Source organism: Brassica rapa, chromosome A03 (assembly GCF_000309985.2).
Source record: "Brassica rapa cultivar Chiifu-401-42 chromosome A03, CAAS_Brap_v3.01, whole genome shotgun sequence".
Classification (NCBI taxonomy): Eukaryota; Viridiplantae; Streptophyta; class Magnoliopsida; order Brassicales; family Brassicaceae; genus Brassica; species Brassica rapa.
This window is the reverse complement of record NC_024797.2, coordinates 8,249,024-8,272,396: the sequence shown is the minus strand read 5'-3', so window position 1 is coordinate 8,272,396 and position 23,373 is coordinate 8,249,024. Positions and strand designations below refer to the sequence as shown.

The 23,373-nt window shown below is 37.3% G+C and overlaps 4 protein-coding genes and 1 long non-coding RNA gene across 7 annotated transcripts; 2 read left to right on the top strand and 3 right to left on the bottom strand.

The window, feature by feature from the left end:
* Window positions 1-1,588: 1,588 nt before the first annotated feature.
* Window positions 1,589-9,928, bottom strand: LOC103857491 (titin homolog). Of its 2 annotated transcripts, none has more exons than XM_009134683.3 (10): window positions 9,396-9,928; window positions 6,263-8,711; window positions 6,035-6,172; window positions 4,131-4,202; window positions 3,523-3,564; window positions 3,300-3,389; window positions 2,972-3,082; window positions 2,779-2,868; window positions 2,604-2,683; window positions 1,589-2,511 (listed from the first exon to the last, which is right to left on the bottom strand). In XM_009134683.3, the coding sequence occupies exons 1-10, from the start codon at window positions 9,560-9,562 to the stop codon at window positions 1,797-1,799; spliced, it is 3,954 nt and encodes a 1,317-aa protein (XP_009132931.1). In that variant the 5' UTR covers window positions 9,563-9,928; the 3' UTR covers window positions 1,589-1,796. The 2 variants fall into 2 exon arrangements, with proteins under 2 accessions (XP_009132931.1, XP_009132932.1); XM_009134684.3 differs by having other exon boundaries at window positions 6,263-8,718; window positions 9,396-9,525.
* An 81-nt stretch (window positions 9,929-10,009) lies between these two features.
* On the top strand, window positions 10,010-12,172 carry LOC103857490 (putative F-box/kelch-repeat protein At1g20940). Its single transcript, XM_033288209.1, has one exon. The coding sequence runs from the start codon at window positions 10,982-10,984 to the stop codon at window positions 12,128-12,130; it is 1,149 nt and encodes a 382-aa protein (XP_033144100.1). The 5' UTR covers window positions 10,010-10,981; the 3' UTR covers window positions 12,131-12,172.
* A 130-nt stretch (window positions 12,173-12,302) lies between these two features.
* LOC103857489 (protein unc-13 homolog) lies at window positions 12,303-17,605 on the bottom strand. The gene is made up of 6 exons (XM_009134681.3): window positions 16,757-17,605; window positions 16,004-16,674; window positions 15,718-15,919; window positions 14,893-15,348; window positions 14,628-14,814; window positions 12,303-13,893 (listed from the first exon to the last, which is right to left on the bottom strand). Exons 1-6 carry the CDS (start codon window positions 17,378-17,380, stop codon window positions 12,923-12,925), a joined length of 3,111 nt encoding a protein of 1,036 aa, XP_009132929.1. The 5' UTR covers window positions 17,381-17,605; the 3' UTR covers window positions 12,303-12,922.
* A 275-nt stretch (window positions 17,606-17,880) lies between these two features.
* Window positions 17,881-18,783, top strand: LOC117132851. Its single transcript, XR_004456504.1, has 2 exons — window positions 17,881-18,447; window positions 18,528-18,783. It is a non-coding gene; the product is annotated as an uncharacterized LOC117132851 (long non-coding RNA).
* Window positions 18,784-18,794: 11 nt separating this feature from the next.
* On the bottom strand, window positions 18,795-20,717 carry LOC103857488 (heterogeneous nuclear ribonucleoprotein 1). 2 transcript variants are annotated; one of them, XM_033288208.1, is made up of 3 exons: window positions 20,356-20,717; window positions 19,031-20,078; window positions 18,795-18,994 (listed from the first exon to the last, which is right to left on the bottom strand). In XM_033288208.1, exons 1-2 carry the CDS (start codon window positions 20,575-20,577, stop codon window positions 19,074-19,076), a joined length of 1,227 nt encoding a protein of 408 aa, XP_033144099.1. In that variant the 5' UTR covers window positions 20,578-20,717; the 3' UTR covers window positions 18,795-18,994; window positions 19,031-19,073. The 2 variants fall into 2 exon arrangements, with proteins under 2 accessions (XP_033144099.1, XP_009132928.1); XM_009134680.3 differs by having other exon boundaries at window positions 18,799-20,078.
* Between the last annotated feature and the right edge of the window lie 2,656 nt (window positions 20,718-23,373).

The following is a 23,373-nucleotide window of genomic DNA, read 5'->3' as shown; positions in this document are numbered from 1 at the left end:
CATGGTTCAATTTCTTATTGCGGTTCTAATTTACTTATTGTTGTTAATTTTCTTAATGAGTATTCATATATTTGTCTTAAAGGTCAAAGAAGCTTACAAGAAATGAAAGTCCTAAGCTAATGTTTCCGAGGCAAAAGAATAAAACAAGGAAGCATTACATTTGGCCCATTTAAGACGACATTACACAAGCAAGAGACTTAACTTAACTCTGCCATTTTGACAAGAGATAAGCAAATTGCCTTCTGCCTCCTCCTCCCAGGATTATGTTTTTAATCTCTCTATCTATCCTCTTGAAGACAGTTGCCGCAGGGGTGAAGGAGTGGTTGTAGAGAGTATCATTTCTTTGACGCCATATGTGATATACGGTTGCGTGGACAGCGACTTTAATTTCCTGATGAATATGGTCTAGACTACTTTTGTGCGACTATATACAAATAGAATACTAAAATATATATGGATAATTGGTTATAAAACAAACGATACTTGATTACTTGATAGTTTATTTGAAAGATGAAACCAAAAAAGACTAAATGAATTAATATAAAGTTTTGAAACTACTAGTTTACACTATAAAATATGTATGGATTTTATAAAAAATGTTAAATGTTGGGTAAAATATGCTTATTCACGATCATTGTATATAGAAGGTAGTGAAGCAGTCAAGACATAACCGAAGCAAACACGGGTCATTAATTAATGGACTCATCTGATGATCAAGAACCTTCAGTACGTAGAAGGCGTAGTGGTGGTAACTCGGTTAAAGATACGGAAGCTTCTACTAATCATATTCTTCCTGATGGTTCAGCTCCTCCATGGAAAGCTGCATCACGACCGAGGAAACTAAAAGGATCAATAGGAGGAGAAGCATCAATGAAGAAATCATCAAAATGAAAACCACCCGAGAGTTCAGTCGATGATACCTCTTAAGGATATTATCTGATATATACACATAAAAACGAAAACATGAAATGTAACGCATATAACCTGTGTGACTAATCATCATGTACTAGATGTTGTTGGTCTATTTCTTGCGAAGATCAATGCCAGCATTCTTGCTCTTGGCAACAGCATCGATTGCGTTTTTCTCAATGGTCTTCAAGGCTTTAGTAGATAACGAAGTTTAACAAAACGTTTGCCAGCTTCCCACCAAAACTTTCTTGTGCTCTAAGTTAAAGAAGTTTAAAAACATGCATAATGTTTCCGGCAAAGGTCTTTGGGGTACAAGACACTATGCAACACAACTCAAAACATGTATACACAGATTTACTCCCTACCAAGACAAGCCGTGTCCTAACAATTCTAAATTCTTACGAGACGCAAGGAGATTGGGCATTTATTTCGTAGAAAAAAGAAAGAAACCCTCTAGCTCATCCAGAAGGTTACATTCTCGGTTTTAAAGATAACCAGGTAGCATTTATGTGATGATGGATATCGACTCCAGTTATCGGCCAATCTCTGTTCCGAAAACCGGGATCTTATCCACCAAAATATGAAGTACGGTTTTAATAATATAGATATGCTTAGATTCTGGAATGCGCACAAATAACTAAGACACAGGTGGTCGTGGTGGTGACGAAAAGCCAACCTCTGATCAATCTTAAACTATTATAAAGAATCTTCAAGTGTTTTCAATTTTTATATGCTTTAAAATAACTCTAAAGTTGGTGACACAATAAGAGTTAAGAAATTCAAACGGTAAGTGTCTCTGACCCCGGTTTGAAACGGTATGTATGTCGCCAAAATAAAGAAGAATCAGATTGATTACTAGTCATTTTCTTGTGGGAAGGATTCTTTATCTACCCACTTGGGAACCTGATTTTGTAAAGCTCTTTAGAAACGTATTCCGCTTTCACAATTTTGTTGTCGTAGAGCCGTCCGTGCAAGGAATGAGCTGCAACGCGTGTGGCTTCTGGTCTTCCGTACTCAATGAAGATACATCCCGGCTCAAAGACTTCCTCCGGGTCTTGTTCTTCCTCTATCTTGTCGCCACTATCCCATCTTGTCTTGACAGCACGTGCTGGTCCTACTTCTTGCGGATTCTCTGGCTCGTCTTGTGCACGGGCTGATCCTATTTCTTCTTGTGGAATCTCTGGCTCATCTTGAGCACGGCCTGATCCTACTTCTTCTTGTGGAATCTCTGCGTCGTCTTGAGCACGAGCTGATCCTACTTCTTCTTGCGGAATCGCTGCCTCACTTTCCCCGACAAGCTTCTCAGAATTTCCTTGTTCAGTAGAGTCATGATCTTCATTTGCTTGACTAATTGTCTCAAGCGCAGTAACTGAGCACGGTTCACGTAACTTGTCTGCACCCATCGAACTGTCTGACCTGACAACTTCTCCAGAATCTACATTATCTGCAGTGTCATCCACTTTCTCGGATATCTCGTCTTTCTCCTGAATCACTGACACATTCATTTCTTTAGATTCTGGGTTTAACGATGCATCTGTGTTTGAGCCACTAATATCTTTGCTCTCATGTTTCACGATGTTTATCGACTTAATAACACCAAACCTGCACACAATAAGACGCAGAGGTCTGTCTCTTAATTTACTAGATTTTTAGAGCTCAATGAACTCATGGGAAGAACAATCACAGAGCTTAACCTGGCACATTCGAGCCGTACATCCTCCAGAATTTCTTTCATTTCTGGCACAGACAGCGATGGCAGATCTTCTGGGTCAACCTGTCAAACAAGTAAGATTAGAATTTTAAAAATATATCCTCGCAAACTTTTTGCAGGTGATGTTCACAAGAAAAAAAAAGGCAATCTATCCTCACCAAGTTCTTAAGCTTTAGGATATGCTTAGGTTTGCGAAGAAGTGGTTTTGCATGCTCAGGTATCCCATAGAATGGTGGATTCTCATCAGACTGCAACACAATATATACAACATCACTCTCACAAGTAACTAAAGCAAAACCATTCAAAAGAACATGAACTAACGAAAAAAGTAAAGTTGGGACACTGAATTACCGCTACAGATGACGAATCAGGAAGTGCACAAACGGCAGTTATTACACTGCCACCCAACTTCATACCATTAAGGCCGGCACAAGCTTTGGGGGTAACAGATCCATCAATGTACTGCGGTATAAAATTGTAACAAGAGTTAAAAACATATGCCGATATTTGGAACTAGAGTCACATTCATTAATAGTATCTTCAACTTTACGAAACAATCACAATAATTACGTCAAGCTGGCAGATTATGATGGGTATCACAGTTGAACTTGATGGCACATAAAGATTATAGAGTTAAATATTAGCCACCGAGAAAGCCAAGATAAGAGCATCTTCTAACCTCTAGGAAAGCGCATCGCTGATTGAGATCATTGTTGATCACGAACCGGTATGCTTTTAAAGGTCCAAAGACACCGACAATCTCCTTTAGCTGAAAAAGCAACAAAGAAGGATCATAAAAATCCTTGAATTTGAAACCTTGTAGAATTACAAATAAAGGAGAACGGAGACCAATAGGAGACTGAACGTGTCAAAAGTTTTCAAAGGATTACAGTTAATCATACCATTTCGGATGAAATTGTTTTTGGAAATCCACCAATAAAGATCTGCAACAGGTATATTAGAATCAACAGCAAGCTTGAAGTAAAAAATAAATTAATAGCATGCAAATCCAAAAAAAAAAAAAGATTAACGCTTTTAACATAATCAACTATAAATATGCCGTAGATGCAGAGAGAATTTCAATTATATTTTTCGTCAGGTGGTCTGATATGGCTTCCCAAGTTGAACCAATATGAACAAGTTTTTAATCGTAACACCTACCAATACCAGCGAAAGTTAACAAGAAAGTTGATATTCTAAAATCTTCATTTTAAACTACTACAACGAATTAAACGGTAAAGGGATAAAACCTGTTAGCATGAAAAACGTGCTGTAAAATTCCAAGATATGCCAATGTTTCGGTCTCTAGAGCAAGATTTTTTGTGTTATAAAACTATGTGCACATACTTCAAATTTGATCTGAACTATAAACCATAGTTCACGGACCTATACTGTTATCTTATAAAAGTAAATATGTTTAGAGATATTTAAAATAAATTCTACATTCGTTGTCAATATAAAAGGTTTTACCCACTGTCAGAAGAAGCTAATTTAAGGCATCAATTTCTACCTTGTTCGATGAGTCCTCCATATTGTCACTTAGTGCATTTGTGGCTGGCTCCTTTTTCTCCAATTCACCGCTCTGCATGAAAATAGCAACCGTCTGAAAACCTGCTTCATGGATGGTAACCATAACATAGCTCAGAAATCATAGCAAAAAGCACAGTATTGGTTTACAAGGCCAAGTAGGACACAGTCTCTACAGCCTTGATAATCCAGTCAGTTTTCAAAAACTTTCCTATAGCTCCTCTCAACCAAAAGTCACAGAAGCAACTGATCAAACATGAAGAACAAATACAAACAATCATCGGTCGCTAGGCTCAAGAAAAGGTTTTGTTGTTCCACTTAGTTAGGGCTCCAAATCTGATTAATGATAGCTTTATGCAAAAGTAATTCTGCGTATCTTTCCATTTACAAGAAAGTTGATCATCAGCAATGGAACACAGATCCATTCGAGAGATGGAGGCTAGTTAGGATGGAGGTAAAAGTTTAAGGCATAAATGTAATTCTTAGAGCTATATCACGAAAGCATCGAGATAACAATCAACACAAAGTATCTGATCCAGCTACGAATAAAACACAGATATAACCAAACAGATGAAAGAAATAAAAGAAAAAGAGCATCCTAGGCAGGTCTTTAACTGCGTATGCGAGTATTCCTACAACAACAATCAGTACGGAGAAAAATGAAGATAAAGCGCCAGATATGGTATTATAAAAGGATCAAAGAACACAAGAACGGTAAACCAAGATTCACACAGGAATCATAAGGATGATTTTTATAAATTCCCCCAAAGCCCAAAAGGGAGAAGAAAAATGCAAAGGAACTTGAAACACAATAAACTCGTCACTACACCTGGGAGTCTTCTTATTTAGCAGACAGCTTCATCAGCCTCCTGAATGTGAAATATGACATACCCAACATAAACACCCTATTTAAGAGATTCCAACACACCACAGTCAGAATACGATTTCACATGTGGCTTGAAAAACATATTATTTCAAGTGCATGCAGCATGAATCCATAAACTACAGTAACTCTCAGTGTCGCCTATTCCTTTCACCCATGAAATAGTTTACATTAACGACGTCCAAATTTCTATTCTCGGAGCCAAAGGGCATCCTTGGGAAAAAAATCCCTAGGATTAACCATAATGAACTATAACCCAAACAATATGTTTCCCACCATAAATGCCTAAAGATGTAAGAACAACAAGTGTGATATATTAACTATCTTGCATTCATTGAACTCAAGTAGCTATACATAGTTTATAAACTAGTGGCATAATGCTTCCACCGAGACTTCCTTCGAAGACATGGCAATGAGTATTTGTGGGTCCAATAAAGGAGAACTAAGCAGTGGCAAGTGTATACAAATCTGAGACTGAACATTAATCGATGATGATAAAGAAGTCTACTAATTTCCCTGACTATAGAAATTAAAAGGCAAACATAGTCAATCAAGACGCTTCAACAGAACAAAAATAAAGTATCACTACACGAAAATGTGGACTGACCATACCATGCTTATGTGCTCTAAAATATGGGTCCAGATGTTTTAGTAAGTTCCAAAGTCTGATATATCTTTCTAGTTTGAATCTGTATCTGGTTCAAAATAGGACTGGTGCTCACTACTCGTGAATAATGCAACATAAACTTCCACCAGACAATCATATCACAATGATTGAATGACAAATTGCATTCAGTCTTAAATCATTAAAAAGAAGTCACACAGGTCTCAGTAGCATGTTGTAAACTCAATTGTATGAAAGTGGAAAAATAACCGTTGAATCTTACTGATGGCACCAAAGATATATGCAGATATTTGAGCTAGCTTGGAAAATTAACCGGATGACTATTAAAAGTTACACATTTGCAGCAGATGGCAAGAGTTCTGGAGAAAGGAATTCTTACTGTTGTCTCGACATAGTCTTTAGGGCGTCGAATTTTGAGGTTCGAACCCGCAAAGGAGCAGCCATCCAAGGAGAGTGCAGCAGAAGCATCCTGTGGTGTAAGGAACTCAACTAGCGCCTGACTTTTTTCTTTGTTTATCTGCAATTAAAAGGACGAAATACCATCAGCTATATTCCACAAACATAACAAGAGTGGCATGTATGAGGAATTCAAACACCAGAAACTTACAATACAACTTATACATGGTTCGCTTCCTTTTATGTGATTGGAGCCTGAAGATAGCATATAACCATTGAAGCATTCAATCAGAGACTTCTCAGAGGCCGAATCTGGCACATTTTCTGCGTAAAGTCTCCTCATACGCCTGGTGGATTCGGTCAGTTGAACAGAATCAATTGAAGTGGTCTGCCTTGCTGGTGGCGTCCTGAAAGATGCCTCTATTTGTGGCTTCAAAAGCGTCAAGGAAACCTCGCTCATGGTAGGATATGCTGTCTGAGTGGCTGGTTGGAGACCAGAAAAACCTGAGTTCGAGAACATGCCAGCAGTTACAGTTGGTGGAAGATCCCATTTAGCAACTTTTTTCTCTGAAGGAAGATTAGATGGAGAAGCAGCCTTGGCAGAGGCGTCCTCCCTTCTTTTCCGCGGTGAGTATCCACCAAGTTCACTTTTGGAAGAACTATACCGTCTAGACTTGTTATCATTATCATTAAAATGATGCTTTCCTGCCCTATCCTTAACAGTATTTTCGGAGCGGTCCTCATGGCCTCTTTTATGACGCGATGTAGCCTTTTCAGCCTTTGGTAATGGAGATGACCTTTTCTGCCGTTCCTGCCCACCATGATCTCGACTTCTTGATCTCCTTCTCTCTCTCATGTCACGTCGATCCGATTTGGGCTGTTCCCTTTTCTCCGATCGCTCAGAAACTTCAACAGCGTGAACTTTTGTTGGATCATGCCTCCTTGACACATCTCTCTCCCTATTAGTCATATGGTCTCCATTTTGATTCTTTCTCTTGTTTCCACTGTCAGGTTTCGTACTATTTTCATTTCGAGGTATATCTGCCACCACTAGACTTCTAAGACGCTTCCTACTACCAGCTGAATTTTCAAGAGCATTTCTTCCTTGTTCCCGGCCTGCATCCTGTGGATGAATCTGTTTTTCAGTTGTCTTTTCAGAAGGTCTTTCTCTGTTTGCCTTCATTCTGGTATCCACACCACGCCCATCTCTATCTGTCCTTGTTTTCGTTTCAGTTGTAGGAAATTCTCCTTCAACCCTTATTTTTCTGTTTGCAGCAAGGTCTTCCTTCTTCATCTTTTTATCTGGTCTTTCCTCCCTAAAACTAGAATTAGTTTCTTCTTTCTTTATTCGTCTATCCTTACTATGTTCTTCCACTATTTTTTCTTTGGCTCTAGAACCCTCTCCTTCTGCCTTCCGTTTTCTATGTCCAGCAGGCTCCTCCTCTTTTGTTGGTTTATCTAGTTTTTCTTCTCTACAACTAGAAATGGCGTCCACCTTCTTTCTTAACCTGTCCTTATCATCTTCTTCACGCCTCAGTTTCTCAGATCTATGATACCCTTTTTTAGACTCATGATAGTCAGAAACCTTCTCAACAAGATCGTTACTCAGTAATTGAGCTGCTCCTACAGGATCGTCTTTCATCGATTTTTCTTCTCTAGCGCTAGAAATGGTGTCTTCTTTCTTTTTTGAACTGTCCTTAACGCGTTCTCCAGGTCTTAATTTCTTGGATCTGTCATGCTCTCTTCCGGACGCACGGTAGTCAGAAACTTTATCAACGGGGTCCTTTTTCATTGGTTTATCTAGTCTTCCTTCCCTAGATCTAGAAGTGGCTTCTTCTTTCTTTCTTGAGCTGTCCTTAACACTTTCACAACTCACTTTCTTGGATTTTTCAAGCTCTTTGTCAGACGCACGACAGTCCGAAACCTTCTCAACAAGATCATTACCCAGTAACTGAGCTGTTTCAACATGGTCATCTTTCCTCGGTTTATCTGGTCCTTCATTCTTAGAACTAGAAGTGGCATCTTCTTTCTTTCTTGAGCTGTCCTTGCCACGTTCTTCATGCCTTACTTTCTTGGACTTATCATTCCCTTTTTCAGAGGCATGATCGTCAGAAACCTTCTCACCAAGATCGTTACCCAGTAGCGTAGCTGCTCCAACAGTGCCCTCTTTATCTAATTTTTCATCTTTAGAACTAGAAATGGCCTCTTCTTTATTTCTTGAACTGTCATTAACAAGCTCTCCATGCCTCGGTTTCTCCGATCTATCATTCCATTTTTCAGACTCATGATAGTCAGAAACCTTCTCAACAAGATTGTTACCGACTAACTGAACTGCTCCAAAAGAGTCTTCTTCCCTCGATTTATCTTGTCTTTCCTCCCTGGAATCAGAAATGGCATCTTCTTTCTTTCTTAAACTGTTCTCAACTCCTTCTTCACGACTCACTTCCTTGGATTCATCATAGTCTCCTTTTCGAGACTCATGATAGTCAGAAACCTTCCCAACAAGATCGTTACCCAGTAACTGAGCAGCTTCTAAATTTTCCAAGGACTCTTTCCTCTTCCTTCTTACCATAATCTCCTCAACGCTGGTAGGTCTTGTTCGAGCAGCAGATCCTTCATGTCCATCAGGCTTTTCTTTTTGATCACTAACTTCGTTCATCCTGATTCCTCAAGGAAAAAAAAAAGGGCAGATTCTTTTATTCCTTTGAGATAATAAAACAAGCACATCCACCACCAGAGATAATCATATACGAAAAGACAGAACATAAACAAACGCATAACTATAATTCATGAATTCGTTTAACAATATGCAATAATATCAGTAAGAGTGCTCCCTCGTCTCTAGCAACAGATCATAACCGGAACTTCAAAATCAATGAAGACAGTAATAGCAACTGATAAATGTGCTAGCACAATACTCTCCAAACAATTTTTTTTCTATTAGTTTATAGATCTCAAATCAGTGATAACAAGTTTAACAAAAAAACATTTAGGTTTATATTACAGTTGCGCCTCTAAAAACTGGCACCATTTCTTAACTAGTTCCTCGGAAACATTCAAGGTGAGCATACAAATTACAGCAACGATACAATTGAATCTAATCGCATCAAGCAAATCCACAACGTAAAGAATCAGACGGCGCGCAGAGAAGAAAAAATCTCCAAAACCTCCATTTTCACATTGAAATCACTAGCAATTTCTCAGCAATGATACAAACCCTAGATATGTCAAAATTGATAAGTAATCGTGTGATTCTATCGCGATTCGCGACTATACACACCCAAACAACCTTGTCACGAGAGACGGAAAAGGAACAAAGAAATGAAGGAGAAGAAGTGTCGCACCTCTCCAGCAGCAAATGAAATAGCCTCGCCGACGGCGAAGATAAGCGCCTCCGTTTGAGAGTTTCGTCAACTTTTACGCGAGTGAGCGATGGATTAGAAGAAGAACTCGCCCCAGCAGATTTTGGCTGCTGGATATTTTTAAAATCTACTTCTTTACTAACTCTCATTTATTGAGAAATCACCAGATCTCCCTTTTATTTTTATAAAATTTTAGTTTAACCCAAAGTATATTTTCCACACTGACAAAAGGAGTAATGTCTCCTTCAGTATTCTAAAATCGTTGATGAAAATAATAATTACATCATTTGCTACAGACGGAATTAGATAAGAACAATACATGTAAATTGCTCTAGAAAGGAAGACGATTTTTTTATGCCTAAATATCTTGGTGGCGATGTGCGTATGGTATGATTGAGTATTATGAATCTGGAGACCTTCTAGTGATTAGTCTAAAGTTTGAATGTTTCTTTACTGTTTTGCTTTGTCTCCTAGAGTTTGTATACTCGCCTGCTTCTGTCTCTAAGGATGTTTCTTTATCCGTTGGCTTTGTCTCCGGGAGTTTGTATAACTCAGCCGGCTTTGTATCAGTCCCGTCATGTTGTAGTTTGGCATGGTTGAATAAAATCTTTCTTTCACGGTTTAAAAAAAAGCCCATCATCTTAAGCAAAAAAGATAAAAATGTTCCATCTTTTTCATAATTGTATAATAAATAATCATTGCAAAATAAATATTGTTTTATGTTCTTAATGTAAATTTTACACTAATTTATCTCCTTGCAAAAGAAATTTGTTTATAAGTTTATTTTGATTGTAGAATCCTTAATATATTTCTTGATTTGTATGGCCTCTGATTTTCTTTTACAGTTGATGTTTCCATTTTTCAGAATTCCATACGCTAACCTTAAGCAAAAAAAAAAAACATTTGCCAAAATTTCACCTTACTTTTGTTTTGTTAATAGATTTATAAATTTGTATATATAGTTAGATTATCATTTGATTTTCTTGGACATTTTTAAGTTAATGACTAATAAAAAATGAAAATTAGAAAAAGTAGATTTCATTTTTAAATCTGTAAGTTTTTCTTTACACTAAAATAGTAATTTTCAGTTTTATTATATTATGGTGTGAAATCTTGCCATTTCACTTACTGAAATTAGTTGTTTACTTTTGCTAGAACATGACACGTATATGAGAAAAATACTCTTACATAAAATCACTGAAATCATTGACATTGTTCAAATTAATAACTAATAAATTATTTTCAATATAAAATACTTTAAACTGTATATGATATTTTGAATTTTCTTGATCTCATAAGGATATAAATCCATCAAATATAATAAATTTATACTACCCTAAAACTCATTGTTTTATTTTTTCTACTGACAAATGAGATTGTCATTTAATAGTGGTTGATTGTTACTTTCTTTCTTTTTGTGTATGGATTTGCAGTTTATTTAACAACCTCATGATCATCAGTACAAAACACAATCACTGAACAAAAAAAAGGGATATTCACATCAACAAACAAAGCAGAATTCGTGATTTTTGTAGGGAGATTCTCACTTTTGCTTAATTATTTTGATCATGGATCACTTACCTTTGGATCTTATCGACAACATTCTCTTTAGATTGGATCCTATATCTGTGATTGTGATGCAATGCACCAATAAATTTCTTCGGACATATATATCTGATCCAAAATTTGATTCGTACCGCTTTTCTCTAGTTGGATCTAGTTTGTTTTACATTTCTAGACATGCCCCCTTTTACGTCACCTGCCAAGAGAATATTATCCGTTCGTATCCATGTTACATCCTCGGCTCATGCTCCGGCCTTCTTCTATTGGACATTGGTGGTTGCTTCTTCGTCGCAAATCCCTTCACAAATAGGTCTCGACCTTTGGATCACTCTGGGTCAAAGATTCTCTATGACATAGTTACTTGTGTCAAGTGGGTCGATAAGGCAATGTGCGTCGGTTTCGCGGTAGATCGGATTCAAAATCAGACCAAAAAGAGATTCAAGATCGTTTGCATAGTGAAGATGCAGATGATGTATGGATTCGAGATCAGCGATGGACATTCCTGGAGACTATCCGAAACGACCATCACCTCTAGTTCAAAAAGTGACCTCGCTAAGAGAACGAAACCTGTTTACTTGGAAGGCACTCTTCACTGGCTGAGAAACGATGGGAGCATCATAGCTTTCAACCCCGAGACAGAGCAAGCGTGCTTTATTCCTTCTGTGTTCCATCAAGAACCGGAGACGGAACTGTTTTTCGCGTCTGACGACAAGATCAATCGTCTGGCTTTGGTATCGGGAACAAAAGAAGAAATCTCGGTTTACACACTAGCCGAGAACGCAAAGTGGGCCCTCGCAAGGCAGATCAAGAACGTGTTTATGGAGCAATGTGAGCTTGAGTTCTGGAGCCTGGTTATGTACGACGGCAAGCGACTTGTGGTGAGGGAGAAGAAGAGGAATCTTGAAGGTGTGTTTCATGTGTACGACATGGAAGCTAACAATTGGGGAGTTTTGGGGTCGACCTTTTGGTCGAGCAAAGGTGTCACAGACTTCTATAAGCTTACACCCTCCTTGTCCTTTGTCGAGGAAGATGAAGTGAAGGATAATATTCCTTGTTATGACCCACAAGCCTCTTATTTAACTGCGGTTATGAGATCCACTGACAGTCCTCTGGCATTTGGAGGTCAATTACAAAATTTAAAATTAGAGCCCTAAATAAGCTACCATTTCTAACAAATAAAATTTTCAGTACTTTTTTTCTCGCAAAATCATCAATCAAATTTTTATAATCAAAATTTTTGATCATGCTTTCTTAATCGTTAACGTGGCCAAAACACAAATTCATATAAAAAAAAGAAGAAGTAAGGCTATATGATTCTAGTTATTTTTGCATATTTGAAATGATAATAAAAACAAATTTTGACAGAGATGCATGATGTATAAAGTGTAAAGAAGATTCATGCATGATGTATAAAGCGTAAAGAAGTATCGATCTATGTGTGTCTTAGTTAAAACATTGTCAGATTATTATTCGTTTTTTAATGGAGTAAATCCTTTACAAGTGAATCTTTACTCAAATCCTATTCCATTTTGAGATGCAAAAGAGAGTGGTGCAGAAAACAAATTTTTATTTCATTATAGACAAAATATAAAATAGAACGAATTTGATTTTACTCCAAATTTTATTCTGTATTGGAAATAAAAGTAGAGTTGAAGATATAATAATACTGCGATGAAGGAGGCTGCAACTGAATGTAATTTTTAGAATAAAATTATGTGGGATGAGTCATTTATAAAGATTTCACAAAAAAATGTAAAGAATGTAAACTATTTATCGGAATTAATAATGAGACAACTCTGTTGAATTTTCTTCAACCTCTGTAACAACGAAAAAACATTACAAATCAGCCGAAAAAGTCATATTTTTTAGGTTCACGGCTTACATTATCAACGCAAACATTTTTTTTATTCAGTTGAATTCTTTTTGTTTTCTCCTTTTTGCAGTTCTCACCTCCTTTTAGGCAATTGGAATGATTTCTTTAAAAACCGATTAGCAACACGGTCGTTCCTATGACAAAGAACCCTCAAGATAGTGTTCGCATCCGACCGGTTCCACCTTCCAGTGGTCGGAGGCATCGGTAGCTTATGTCCTGGCCCAACCATCCCCATCCCACTTGTTTCGCACGTCACAATACTAAAATCTTCCATAAGCTGTTCAGTAGGTTGACTCATCAGCTGAATCACACCTTCCACAATCTCCGCATCTCTATCCACAATCTCCTCAGGTATCAACCCTTCACCACAAGTGCAGAAAACCCTTTTCAAGTTCTCGAAATCTTCCTCGATCAAACTATGATCCGACCTGTAAAACACTCGCGAATAGCCTCCAGCGAGCAAGACCATCAAGAACGCTTCGAAAGACGACTTCATAACCTCCCTCATCGCTAGCGCTTGAGCCCGGTCCGCGAGAATCGCTGACATTAACGTTAAGTTCTGTTTCGTGACTCGCAAAGCCGGTCTGATCCTCGAGTTCGTGACGTCTCCTATGTAAAGACTCTCGTAGAAAACCGAGTTTGAGTCGAGGAAGATCAAACGGTAAGCCGCGACTTCTGACACGTGCTGGCATGCGGATTCGATGCCCGCGTAGGTGAAGTCGAAGTAAGAAGAGTTGTTGTTGTTTCGGTGGCGGTAACGTTTTCGGGTTGCGGGAAGTACCTTCGGGTTTAATGAGAGTGCTTTGTTCAGCGAATGGATATGTGAGCTTAGGAAATGTAATGTGTTGAGACGAATGTAAAGACGCTGCGTTCCGCGGCTTGTGGAAGGCCGTGGATGGTGGCCGTCGGAGGGTGGTGCGGTGTGGCTGAAATCTTTTCCGGAGGCAGTACATGGTGTAGCTCTCTTCCATAGTTTAAGGAATCTTGAATCTCGGTTGCATCTTGTAAGAGGAGGTAATGTAGGTATGTAACTTTGTCTTGATCCTAACAAAACCAAGAATAAGAGTGAAAGTTAAGATTATATTTTTGCAGCTAGGCATGGCATTTTATCCAAAACCTGAAAAGCCAAACCCAAAAACGAACTGAAACCGGATTGGAACTTACAAAAACCTATTTTTTGTAAACCCAAAAAATCAAAAATGAATTGAGATCCAAACATATACCCGAAATACAGTTCATTTACCTAAAAATATTAGTTATATAAAACAACTATATCTAAAAATGTAATTTCTAAACTGAAGTTATTGTATAAAAAGAAAAAAATACCCTAATATTTTTATTTTGGATTTAACTAGGGTTTTTGGGTTTTCTCGGTTTTTGGGTAAACCCGAACCAAATCTAAACCATATGTAATTTAGTTATGTTTTGTTTATATAGAAAAAAAAACAGAACCTGACTAGATCCAAACCCATCCCAAAAATGTTTGATTCCTAAATGGGTTCAAAACACCCCGATCAATAACCTGACCCAACCCTGTCGGTTTTTGGGTCAAAACCCGAACCAAATCTGAGCCATATGTAATTTAGTTCTGATTTGGTTATATGGAAACAAAAAAAATAGAACCTGACTAGATCCAAACCCATCCGAAAAATGTTTGATTCCTAAATGGGTTCAAAACACCCCGATCAATAACCCGACCCAACCCGAAACCGAAAGCTAAAGACTAATTGCAATGCCATTTCATGAAGTTAAAAGAATGGTTTTGATATTAAGCTCACCGCAAGATGCAACAAAGGTAGTGTATTCTTGAAAAAGTTGTTCCAATCCTTCAGCAAGATCATAAACTAAATCCTCTGTGATCCCAATGGGGATTTCAAAAAACTCATCAATTATATCCTTTGCTAGCTTCATCATTTCTCCTGCAGATTGTGCATATGGTTCCGATTTGGACTTCGGGTTCCATGTCTATAAAGAAAGAAAACAAATATTCAATATATAAGTTAAAAACCACATGAAAGTAACGTTAAAATCTCTAACACTTACTTCAGTTTCTTTTGCTCTAAACAAACACTCTTGAACTCCCTTTAGCTTCTCTTCAATCCATTGTCGTATAAGCCTCAATATTATCGAATCAACTTCATAAGGAACCATCTCTCGAACCAACCCTTTTCCACCGTCATCGCATTCTTCTGTATCTTCAGCCACCATCTGCACTAAAACCTTCTCTAGCTTCCCTGCCGTTTGCAAAACATCAACAGTATCTCTCGAGATAAACGATCTTCCTGCCAGATACTGCATCAAGATCGAACCATAGCATTGGTGAAGCGACACCGAGGCAACGCCAGCAGCAACTGAGTGCCATCTCTTGAGTATTGGACTGAAACATTCACGTTCTCTTAATGCTAACTCCTCTGTTTCCTTAGCTAGTTGCAATAGAGTTGCAGCTGCTTCTTCTCCTTCCTCTGTAGCTGCGATCTTAGCTTTCGTGTTCTCTATCACCTAGAAACAAAAGATTTCATAACCTTAAAGAACACAAATAAAACAACATTTTAATTTGTTTTCAACGTTTAATATAGAGAAATATATTAGGATGTCACTAAGACATATTCTTATTCCAAAAATAATACACAAGAAAAAAAATTCTCAAATTATCATTAATTAAAAAAAAATTCAAAATTTTTAGATTTGTTTTAAGTGATTAATGTTTAAATTTTAATATTTAATGGATAGATTAAGGTAAAGTTTTAGGGTTTGGAGTAATTTAATCTTTTTACCGTTTGATTAATATTTTCTTAAATTAAACACCTTATGTAATGTTTTTATCATAATTTTTGTTCGTGGCATCTAAAATATTTACCATTAATATACCTTTGAAAATGCAGTTTTAATAGAGGCTCTTATGTAAAAGTCCACACGATCTCCAGAATAATCAATTAGTTTCACATCGCCTTTCCCTTGAGAGATTGTCACATCATCTCCTAAGATTCTTGATGATGATAACGCCAGTGGGAGAAGATTCTCTATCAGTCCAACATTTCCTCTTTGGAAATAATCATGGTAGCTCAATAACCTAAAATAATAGCAATCACATCTAGATTTCAAGCGTTCTTAAGTATATTAATTTTCCTTTGTTATATATCAAGTCATCAAATACCTTTTCTCGGTCCATCCTTGCATAGAGGCCAATGTCGACGTCAATAATTTTACATAGAGGGCTTCACGGTCAAGTTTCTTAGCGTCATTAGCAACTTCAGCTAGCATAGCGTGGGATGCGCCTAGCAAGTCTGGCTCCATTTGTGAAGTCACTACATATTGATGAAACAAAACCCAAGTGAAACATAGATTATGCACCGGTCTTGTGATCCCTAGTGTTGACCAAGTTTTCTTCATTAGCTCTAGAAGCTCATTGATCTCATCAAGCACCAATGTCTCATCCCTAACATCGAATATCGACTGCAGAAGTGCTACATAAAGATGAATGTTGAGAGGGTAACCATCAGCCCAGTGACAAACATCGCTAGGGTTTCCATTAGTGCTGCGCCAAGATAAAGACACGACTACGTTGCATAGTGTTCTCATGGTGTCTGAGGTTTTGCTTGTGTCTATGGTTTTGTTCTCGCTTTGTCTAACGATTTCTCTTAAGCGCATTGCGTTGTTGTTGGTTTTGTCTAGAGGAATCGATGGGTGAAGGAGAAGACCAGCTTCAAGGACTTTGAGTTGTCTTCGTTGCCAGACCTGGTACTCGTTTGCATCGCCGAACTCTGATGTTTTCAAGTGTCGGAGAAGCTCTAACGGCAAAATAATTGTCTCTGCTCGTCTACCCGTCTGTAGATAAAACAAAACATGTTATATTATTGTTAGTTTTTTTATTAACTTGTGTAACAAGCAAGTGAACGATCAAGCTTACTTGACCAACAAGCGTTCTCAATAAGGTTTTACGAAGCCGACTATCACTTTGTTCTGTCACCCTCATTTGCTGTCTCATGATCTCCGCTGATGTTAACGGTCTTCTAGGCCGAGAAGGCTGGACCGTCAAGAATCCGGCTCCAGGGCTAACATGTCCTGAGCCGCTACCGGGTGACAATGAAGTTGTCCCGGCTCCTCCAGTGGCTCCTATCGTAGACATTCGCCTAGACGGAGACCTTTTAAGCATCTTCAACCCTAGAGCACGTTTCACCCGGCTTGTCGGGGTTGTAACCACCTCTTTCCTCCCAGAAAACCCAAACCCAGAACCAGAACCAACACCAGGTGAACCTCCTGATGTTGCTGCTGCTCCTCCTCCTTCTCCATGATGGTCATTGTTGTTGTGCGTAGAGTAGAATGTGAGAGCAGTCTTACCTCCAAACCCTGGTGATGACCTACAAGCCGTGAAGAAGATCTCGTAAGCCGTCTCACGTATATCATTACCATCAAGACCGCTTAGCTTCCCAAATGGCCAGAGAAGGTCGGTGTTAGGACAAACCACAGTCGAACCACCTCCCATGTTAGAGATAGTTACCGAGAAAGACTCACGCCGCTGATGATGGTTCATGGCGGAGGAGGAGAGGGTGGAGGAAAAAACTTTGGACGTGATTTTATAAAATTAGATTGTCCAATAAGAGAGGAAAGAGGGAGAGAGAAGGCATTTCTTGTTTTAAAATAAGGCAAACACTTAACAAACAAACAAAACAAGAGGAAGAGGAATGAGACAAGTTGGATAAAGGTAATCTACAGCAAATTTTTCATGTGCTGATGAATGAGAGAGGATGTGAGTTAAATCAGGGAATTTTACAAAATAATACCAGATTTAGCAAATCTCTTATTTCTAGTAATTTTTTGTCCATCCAAATCTCATCTTGTTAAAACGATTTGGCTAACCAAGTTGATGGTATAGAATTTACAAAAATCATTTTCAGTAGATATTGGTAGCATGATGCATATAACTTTTTGTATTTCTTCATTTTTTTCTCACAAAAACCATGATGCATATAACTTGGTAATATTTTTAAGGCTTATTCGCCAAATATTCAAAAAGAAAGGATGAGAGAACGGGAATTTTAGTTAGCTAATGAATATGTGGTTTTTTTCCAGACAAATTTCATTTTTTTACTGACCCGGTTTTTTTTCATTTTATTAATGTATTTTCATCATTATCATTTGAGATATGATCTTGATATCTAATCTCTTTTTCAATATAAAGAGATTAGATATAAAGAGGTGACAAGAGAAAAAAGATAGGGATCTCATTATAATAAAAAAAGAAGAAGATTTCATCTCTTGTCAACATTGATCAACCATTTTTTATAAAGAATTGGATTTTCATGACAGTTTTCAAGCATTCACATACTTGATAGTAGTGTGAAACAGAGTAGAAGTGGCCTTTTTAGAGAAGTAGGAAGCGAGTTTAGTGGCAAATCCAAAAGTACAGAACAAAGGTTTGTTGACTGTTGTGTTATCCAATTTTGCAAATTGCACCCATAAATTTGTATACTAGACTTTAATTGTAGCTGTTCTTAGATCCTAGATTCCAGCAAAACCATTGACAATGTCTTGAGAGACTTAGTTACATAATTGCTTTCTATACCTTCTGCATTGATCAGCGCCATTTTTTGTTACTCGGTCTGCCCACAAGAAGGAAAGAGGTGTGTTATCCTAAAGATCTCCTTTTATTTAAATCGTTTACAGCTTATAGGAGGAAGGCCATAGCTCTTAAGGGAACAACGTTGATCCAATTTGTAGACTTCCCATGGATCTTGTGACTATGAAGTTTCCCTTCTCTTATCTCCCCTATGCAAACTTCTTGACATACATTATTGTATCTCCTCCTGTAACAACACAAGTGCTTTATTGCAGCTCTTGTTCTAACAAACACTTTCTCAGATACCGCTGCGTACGAAGCAGAAATGTTCACCAAAACAGAAGAGAAAGCAAAGTAAGAATCTTCAAAGGAGTATTTAAAAAAAAAATGAATGCAGGGAAGAAATATGAATAATGATAATCTGGAGGAGTTACTGTTAAACACAAAACACTAGGATAGAGAAACATAAAATAAGCACGCAAACATACAAAAAAAACTACAGCTTCATAGGAAATACTAAGTACGACTCAGCATCAAGTGTGCCTGAACACAACTTATTAAAAACTAACAAAACAGATAGCGTAGACCTCCTCGCCAAACCGCCCCAGAAGTGGAGGTTTCAGAGGTCAGGAATAAAACCACACTGCAGTATTTTTTATTCCTCCAATCACTGTTGCTGAGCTTGCCTAACATTTCCATAACCTCCACCATAACCAGCTTGCCCATTCCCTTGGTGATTCAGATTCCCATAGCCTCCAGAGCCATCTGAACCATCGGCATAGCCACCGCCATGGCTGTTAGGCATACTTCCAGGCCGTCCACCAACTGCACCATAACCAGATGGAGCCCCATAAGACGCATCATTTCCACCATAGCCATAACCTTGACTACTGCCATAACCTGCAGACGCACCTCCTCCTTGACTCATCACTGCTGAACCGGGACCCGAACCACCAACCCACGGAGCAGCAGCATTTCCATATCCCACATTACTGTAACCCGTTGGAGCTTGTCCTCCCCATGAACTTCTTGGACCACTTCCAAACCCAGCTCCAGGGACACCAGCTGGATTCCCGTATGGCGCACCAGCTGGATTCCCGTACCCTCCAAAACCGCCGTAACCAACACCGTTGCTGCCATAACCATAACCAGTACCATACCCAGAAGCACCATAAGGAGGGTAACCACTTCCAACGTTTTGAGGCGGCATGTATCTACTACTCGAATCAACACGACCACCCTCATAGCAACTTCCACCAGAACCACCACCATATCCGGGGAAACCTCCAGAGCCACCGCGACCACCCCCAGCTATTCCAGGATTAGCATCTTTAGGAAGAGCTCTTTTGACCTCTACTTGTTTACCATTCATATCGTGGAAAGTCTTGTGCAAAACAAGGTCAACAGAATCCTCCGAGTCAAATGAAACAAAACCAAACCCTCTAGGACGCTGTGTTGCCTGGTCAATCATAATGACCGCATCGCTAACAGGGCCGTAAGTCTCGAAGTAGGCCCGAAACTCGTCTGATGTTAAAGCGGGAGGCAAACCTCCGACAAATATCTTCTTGGTACGAACGCTAGCGCCGCTATCAAAACTCCTAGAAGCATTAAAACCCCCTGGTCTCCCACCAGGACTCTGCTCTTCTCTAGACATTGCTCTCTTCACATCAACCTAAAACATGATGTCACAAAAAGTACAAAACCACATCAAACAAGATCAAAGCATGAAACTTTAACGCCAAATGAATCAGGGGAGAGTGGCAATTACTAATAACTCTCAAAAACTAGAGAAACTCAATTCAGAGAAAGTGCAAATTCGAGACCTTAGCTAAACCCACGACAACAAGATCAAAGCATGAAACTTTTACATCAAGATTCAAAAACTAAACAAACCCATTTCAGACACAAGTACGAATTCGAGTTTAATCAAAGAAAGTTTTGAGCTTTACATCTCTATTATCGATATGGTGCTTCTCCTGAAGAACCCTATCAATGACAGCTGGATCGGAGAATGCGACGAATCCGAATCCTCGAGGACGACCTGTAGCTTTCTCTCGCATCACCGTCACCTGCAAAACCTCGCCGTAATTGGCGAAGTACTCCTTCAGGAGATTCTCGTCAGTGTCCCATGAAATCCCGCCGATAAACAGCTTCCCCTGATCTGATTCCATCTCCCTCCCCCGGTGAAGAAAGAGGAAAGGAGCTGTGAAAATTTGAGTGTCGAGAGAAAATTAGGGTTTGAGTTTGTGAAATCGAGAGAAAGGAGAAAAAAAAACAGATTTGGAAAGTGGTAAGTAGCCAATTGGGTTAAAGAGAGTGAAAGAGATCAGCTTAACCAAAAAAAAAAAATAGAAGACTTTTCAATATTAACTTTTTTTATTTTATTTCCTTTAAAAAAATTCAAGTAATATAACAAAAATGTTATTCTCAAAATCGAAAAATTCACTGAAAAAAAGAAAAAAGATATTTTAAAATTAAATACCCACTTAATTTTGTATTATTACTAATACTTTTATTATAATTCCGTTAAAGGTATATATATACTTATTTTTATAAAACCTTACAAGCGTAAAAGAAGATATTTTACTTGGGTTGGTTACTCGAAGCTGGAGTGATGCAATAAAATTGAGCTAAAATATCGGACGGTGTACCGTGAGACTAATGGTGAGAATCGGATGGTCAATATCACCTCTCATTCAAGAGATGGTTCTAACGTGGAACTAAGGGTTCGAATGGTAAAAGCAGTTCAAGCGGTGCAGATCAAGCAGAACATGCAGATCAAGCAGATTAAGAACAGATCATGCAGATCAAGCAGATCATGTGGGAGAAAGGCAGAACAACGGTTGAATTGGTCCAACCATATTTTAAATTTAAATTTTACATTAAATTAATTAATTATATATATATATATATGTATATATATATATATATAAGTACAGCTACAAAAATATTCTCATGCAATTTTATCATTGTTAGAATCTAAAATGATATCAAAATAAAATGATATAAAAATGACAAACTCAATTTATTTAAATGGTTATTAGAAAACGTATGAAATTTTTATGATTTTTATAAAATTATAATTTTTAACTTAATTAAAAACCAGCTTTTAATATCGAATCAGATCACGATTTTAGCATGTTTGACCGGTTTTTGATTTGGATTTACCGGTATAACTCAAATCCGGTTTTTAACACAACCAGAAACAAGTCGAAAAAATAAGTCACGGTCTGACCAGTTTGATCTACCGTCTCTGGTCCGATTTTGAAAACATTAATTACAATTTATAATGATAAAAGCAATTTAAAAATATATTATATATTTAAATAATAAAAATAACAATAATATACATAATATACAAATACAATACGTAAATAACAATAAATATTTCACTAAAGTTATGTTACTAAAATTTAAAATTAAAAAAATGAAAATATTAGTAATTAACCAAATATTTTTATTTTCTATTAAAAAAAACATCTCATTGTCTACTTATCTCTCTTTTTATATGATATGTGAATTTTTAATTATGTAAATGTATAATATTGTAGTTTAAATATGGTTAGTATTAAATATAAAAGATTATAGAAGATTATTAAATATATTAATAATTTGTAATAAAATCATTTATTGGTCAAAAAAGAAAAAAAGTGGGAGAACATCACCAAATAGTAGTGGACAGAACTGCATGTGGGAGATCTGCTTTTTCACAGAAAAAGACAAAAAATTCTGAACTGCTTGCAGTTCTCCTGCCAAATAAATTTTAAAAACAGAAAATAGTGAATGGGTGATTCAAGTGCAGTTCTCCTGCAACAGCAGATGATCTGCCTTTCTCCTGCCTCCCATTCATAACCTAAACAGTACATTTGACATACTGCACAAACGATTTGATCGAGAATGTGGAATCGCACGTGATATGTCTAAAGCATGAGTGAAAATGAACATCGATCAGTACGCCTAGTAGTTTGAGAAGAAAATTGTTCAATCATTTTGTTGCCATCTTATCAATTTATGTCACTACACTCAATTGCAGCAATGGTTTTATCTTTGATGTGATAGAATAGAGAAATTAGTTTTTTTTTATTATTATTATTGTGTTTATATCAAATAGATGTTCTATATAAACATGTTCAAAAGACACTTGAATGAAGCATAAACTTAAAAGCAAATCATTGTTATAGTTTTGTGTTAAAACAAAAAAAAACATTGTTATAGTTTTGTTAATGCTAATAATATCTAGGCGAGTAGAAAAAGATTCAAACCAGAAACGAATAAGTATGGAGGGTGGTGTCAAAATACGCAAGACATGAATGATCTTGTTAATTTTTACTACTTTCCATTGGCTGTCCAAGTATGATGCATACGCAAGACATGATCTTAGGCTGAAGCTCATGAAGCAACACAATGTAGCTATCAAAATTTATAGATTCTTAGGGTTGTTAATTTCAGCTGTCCCTTATAGTTAAAATTAAGGGCCAATATTTTCTTTAACTGATTTAGGTTTCACTTGAGGCCTATTATACTATAACGTTTATCGATCGAGGATATCAGTCATATATGGATGTCAATCAAATATAAAATAAAAAATAAAAAATTTACTTGATTTTGCTTTTGTATGTAGTCGATCCAAATTATGAAACAAAAGAAGAAAAAAAAAAGACTATTGCAAAGTGTGCATTTGCAAATAGTAAAAAAATTTGAATGTTGATGAGAGCATCATTAGTGGTAGTCTTCAATAAAGAGATGGGTGTGACTGTTAGAGTAAAATAAAATAGGTGAAAATTATTTCATTTCATCAATCAAGTGAAAATTATTTTAGTTCGTTTTACTATAAAAGATGAGAAAAAACAGTGGAAGTAGAGTAAATCTTCCTTCTATCTTTTATGAAATGAAAAAGTTTACTCCAGATTATAAAGCCAAACCAAAACCGGTTTTAGCAGCTCATGTCTATGAATCTCTTGTAGAAA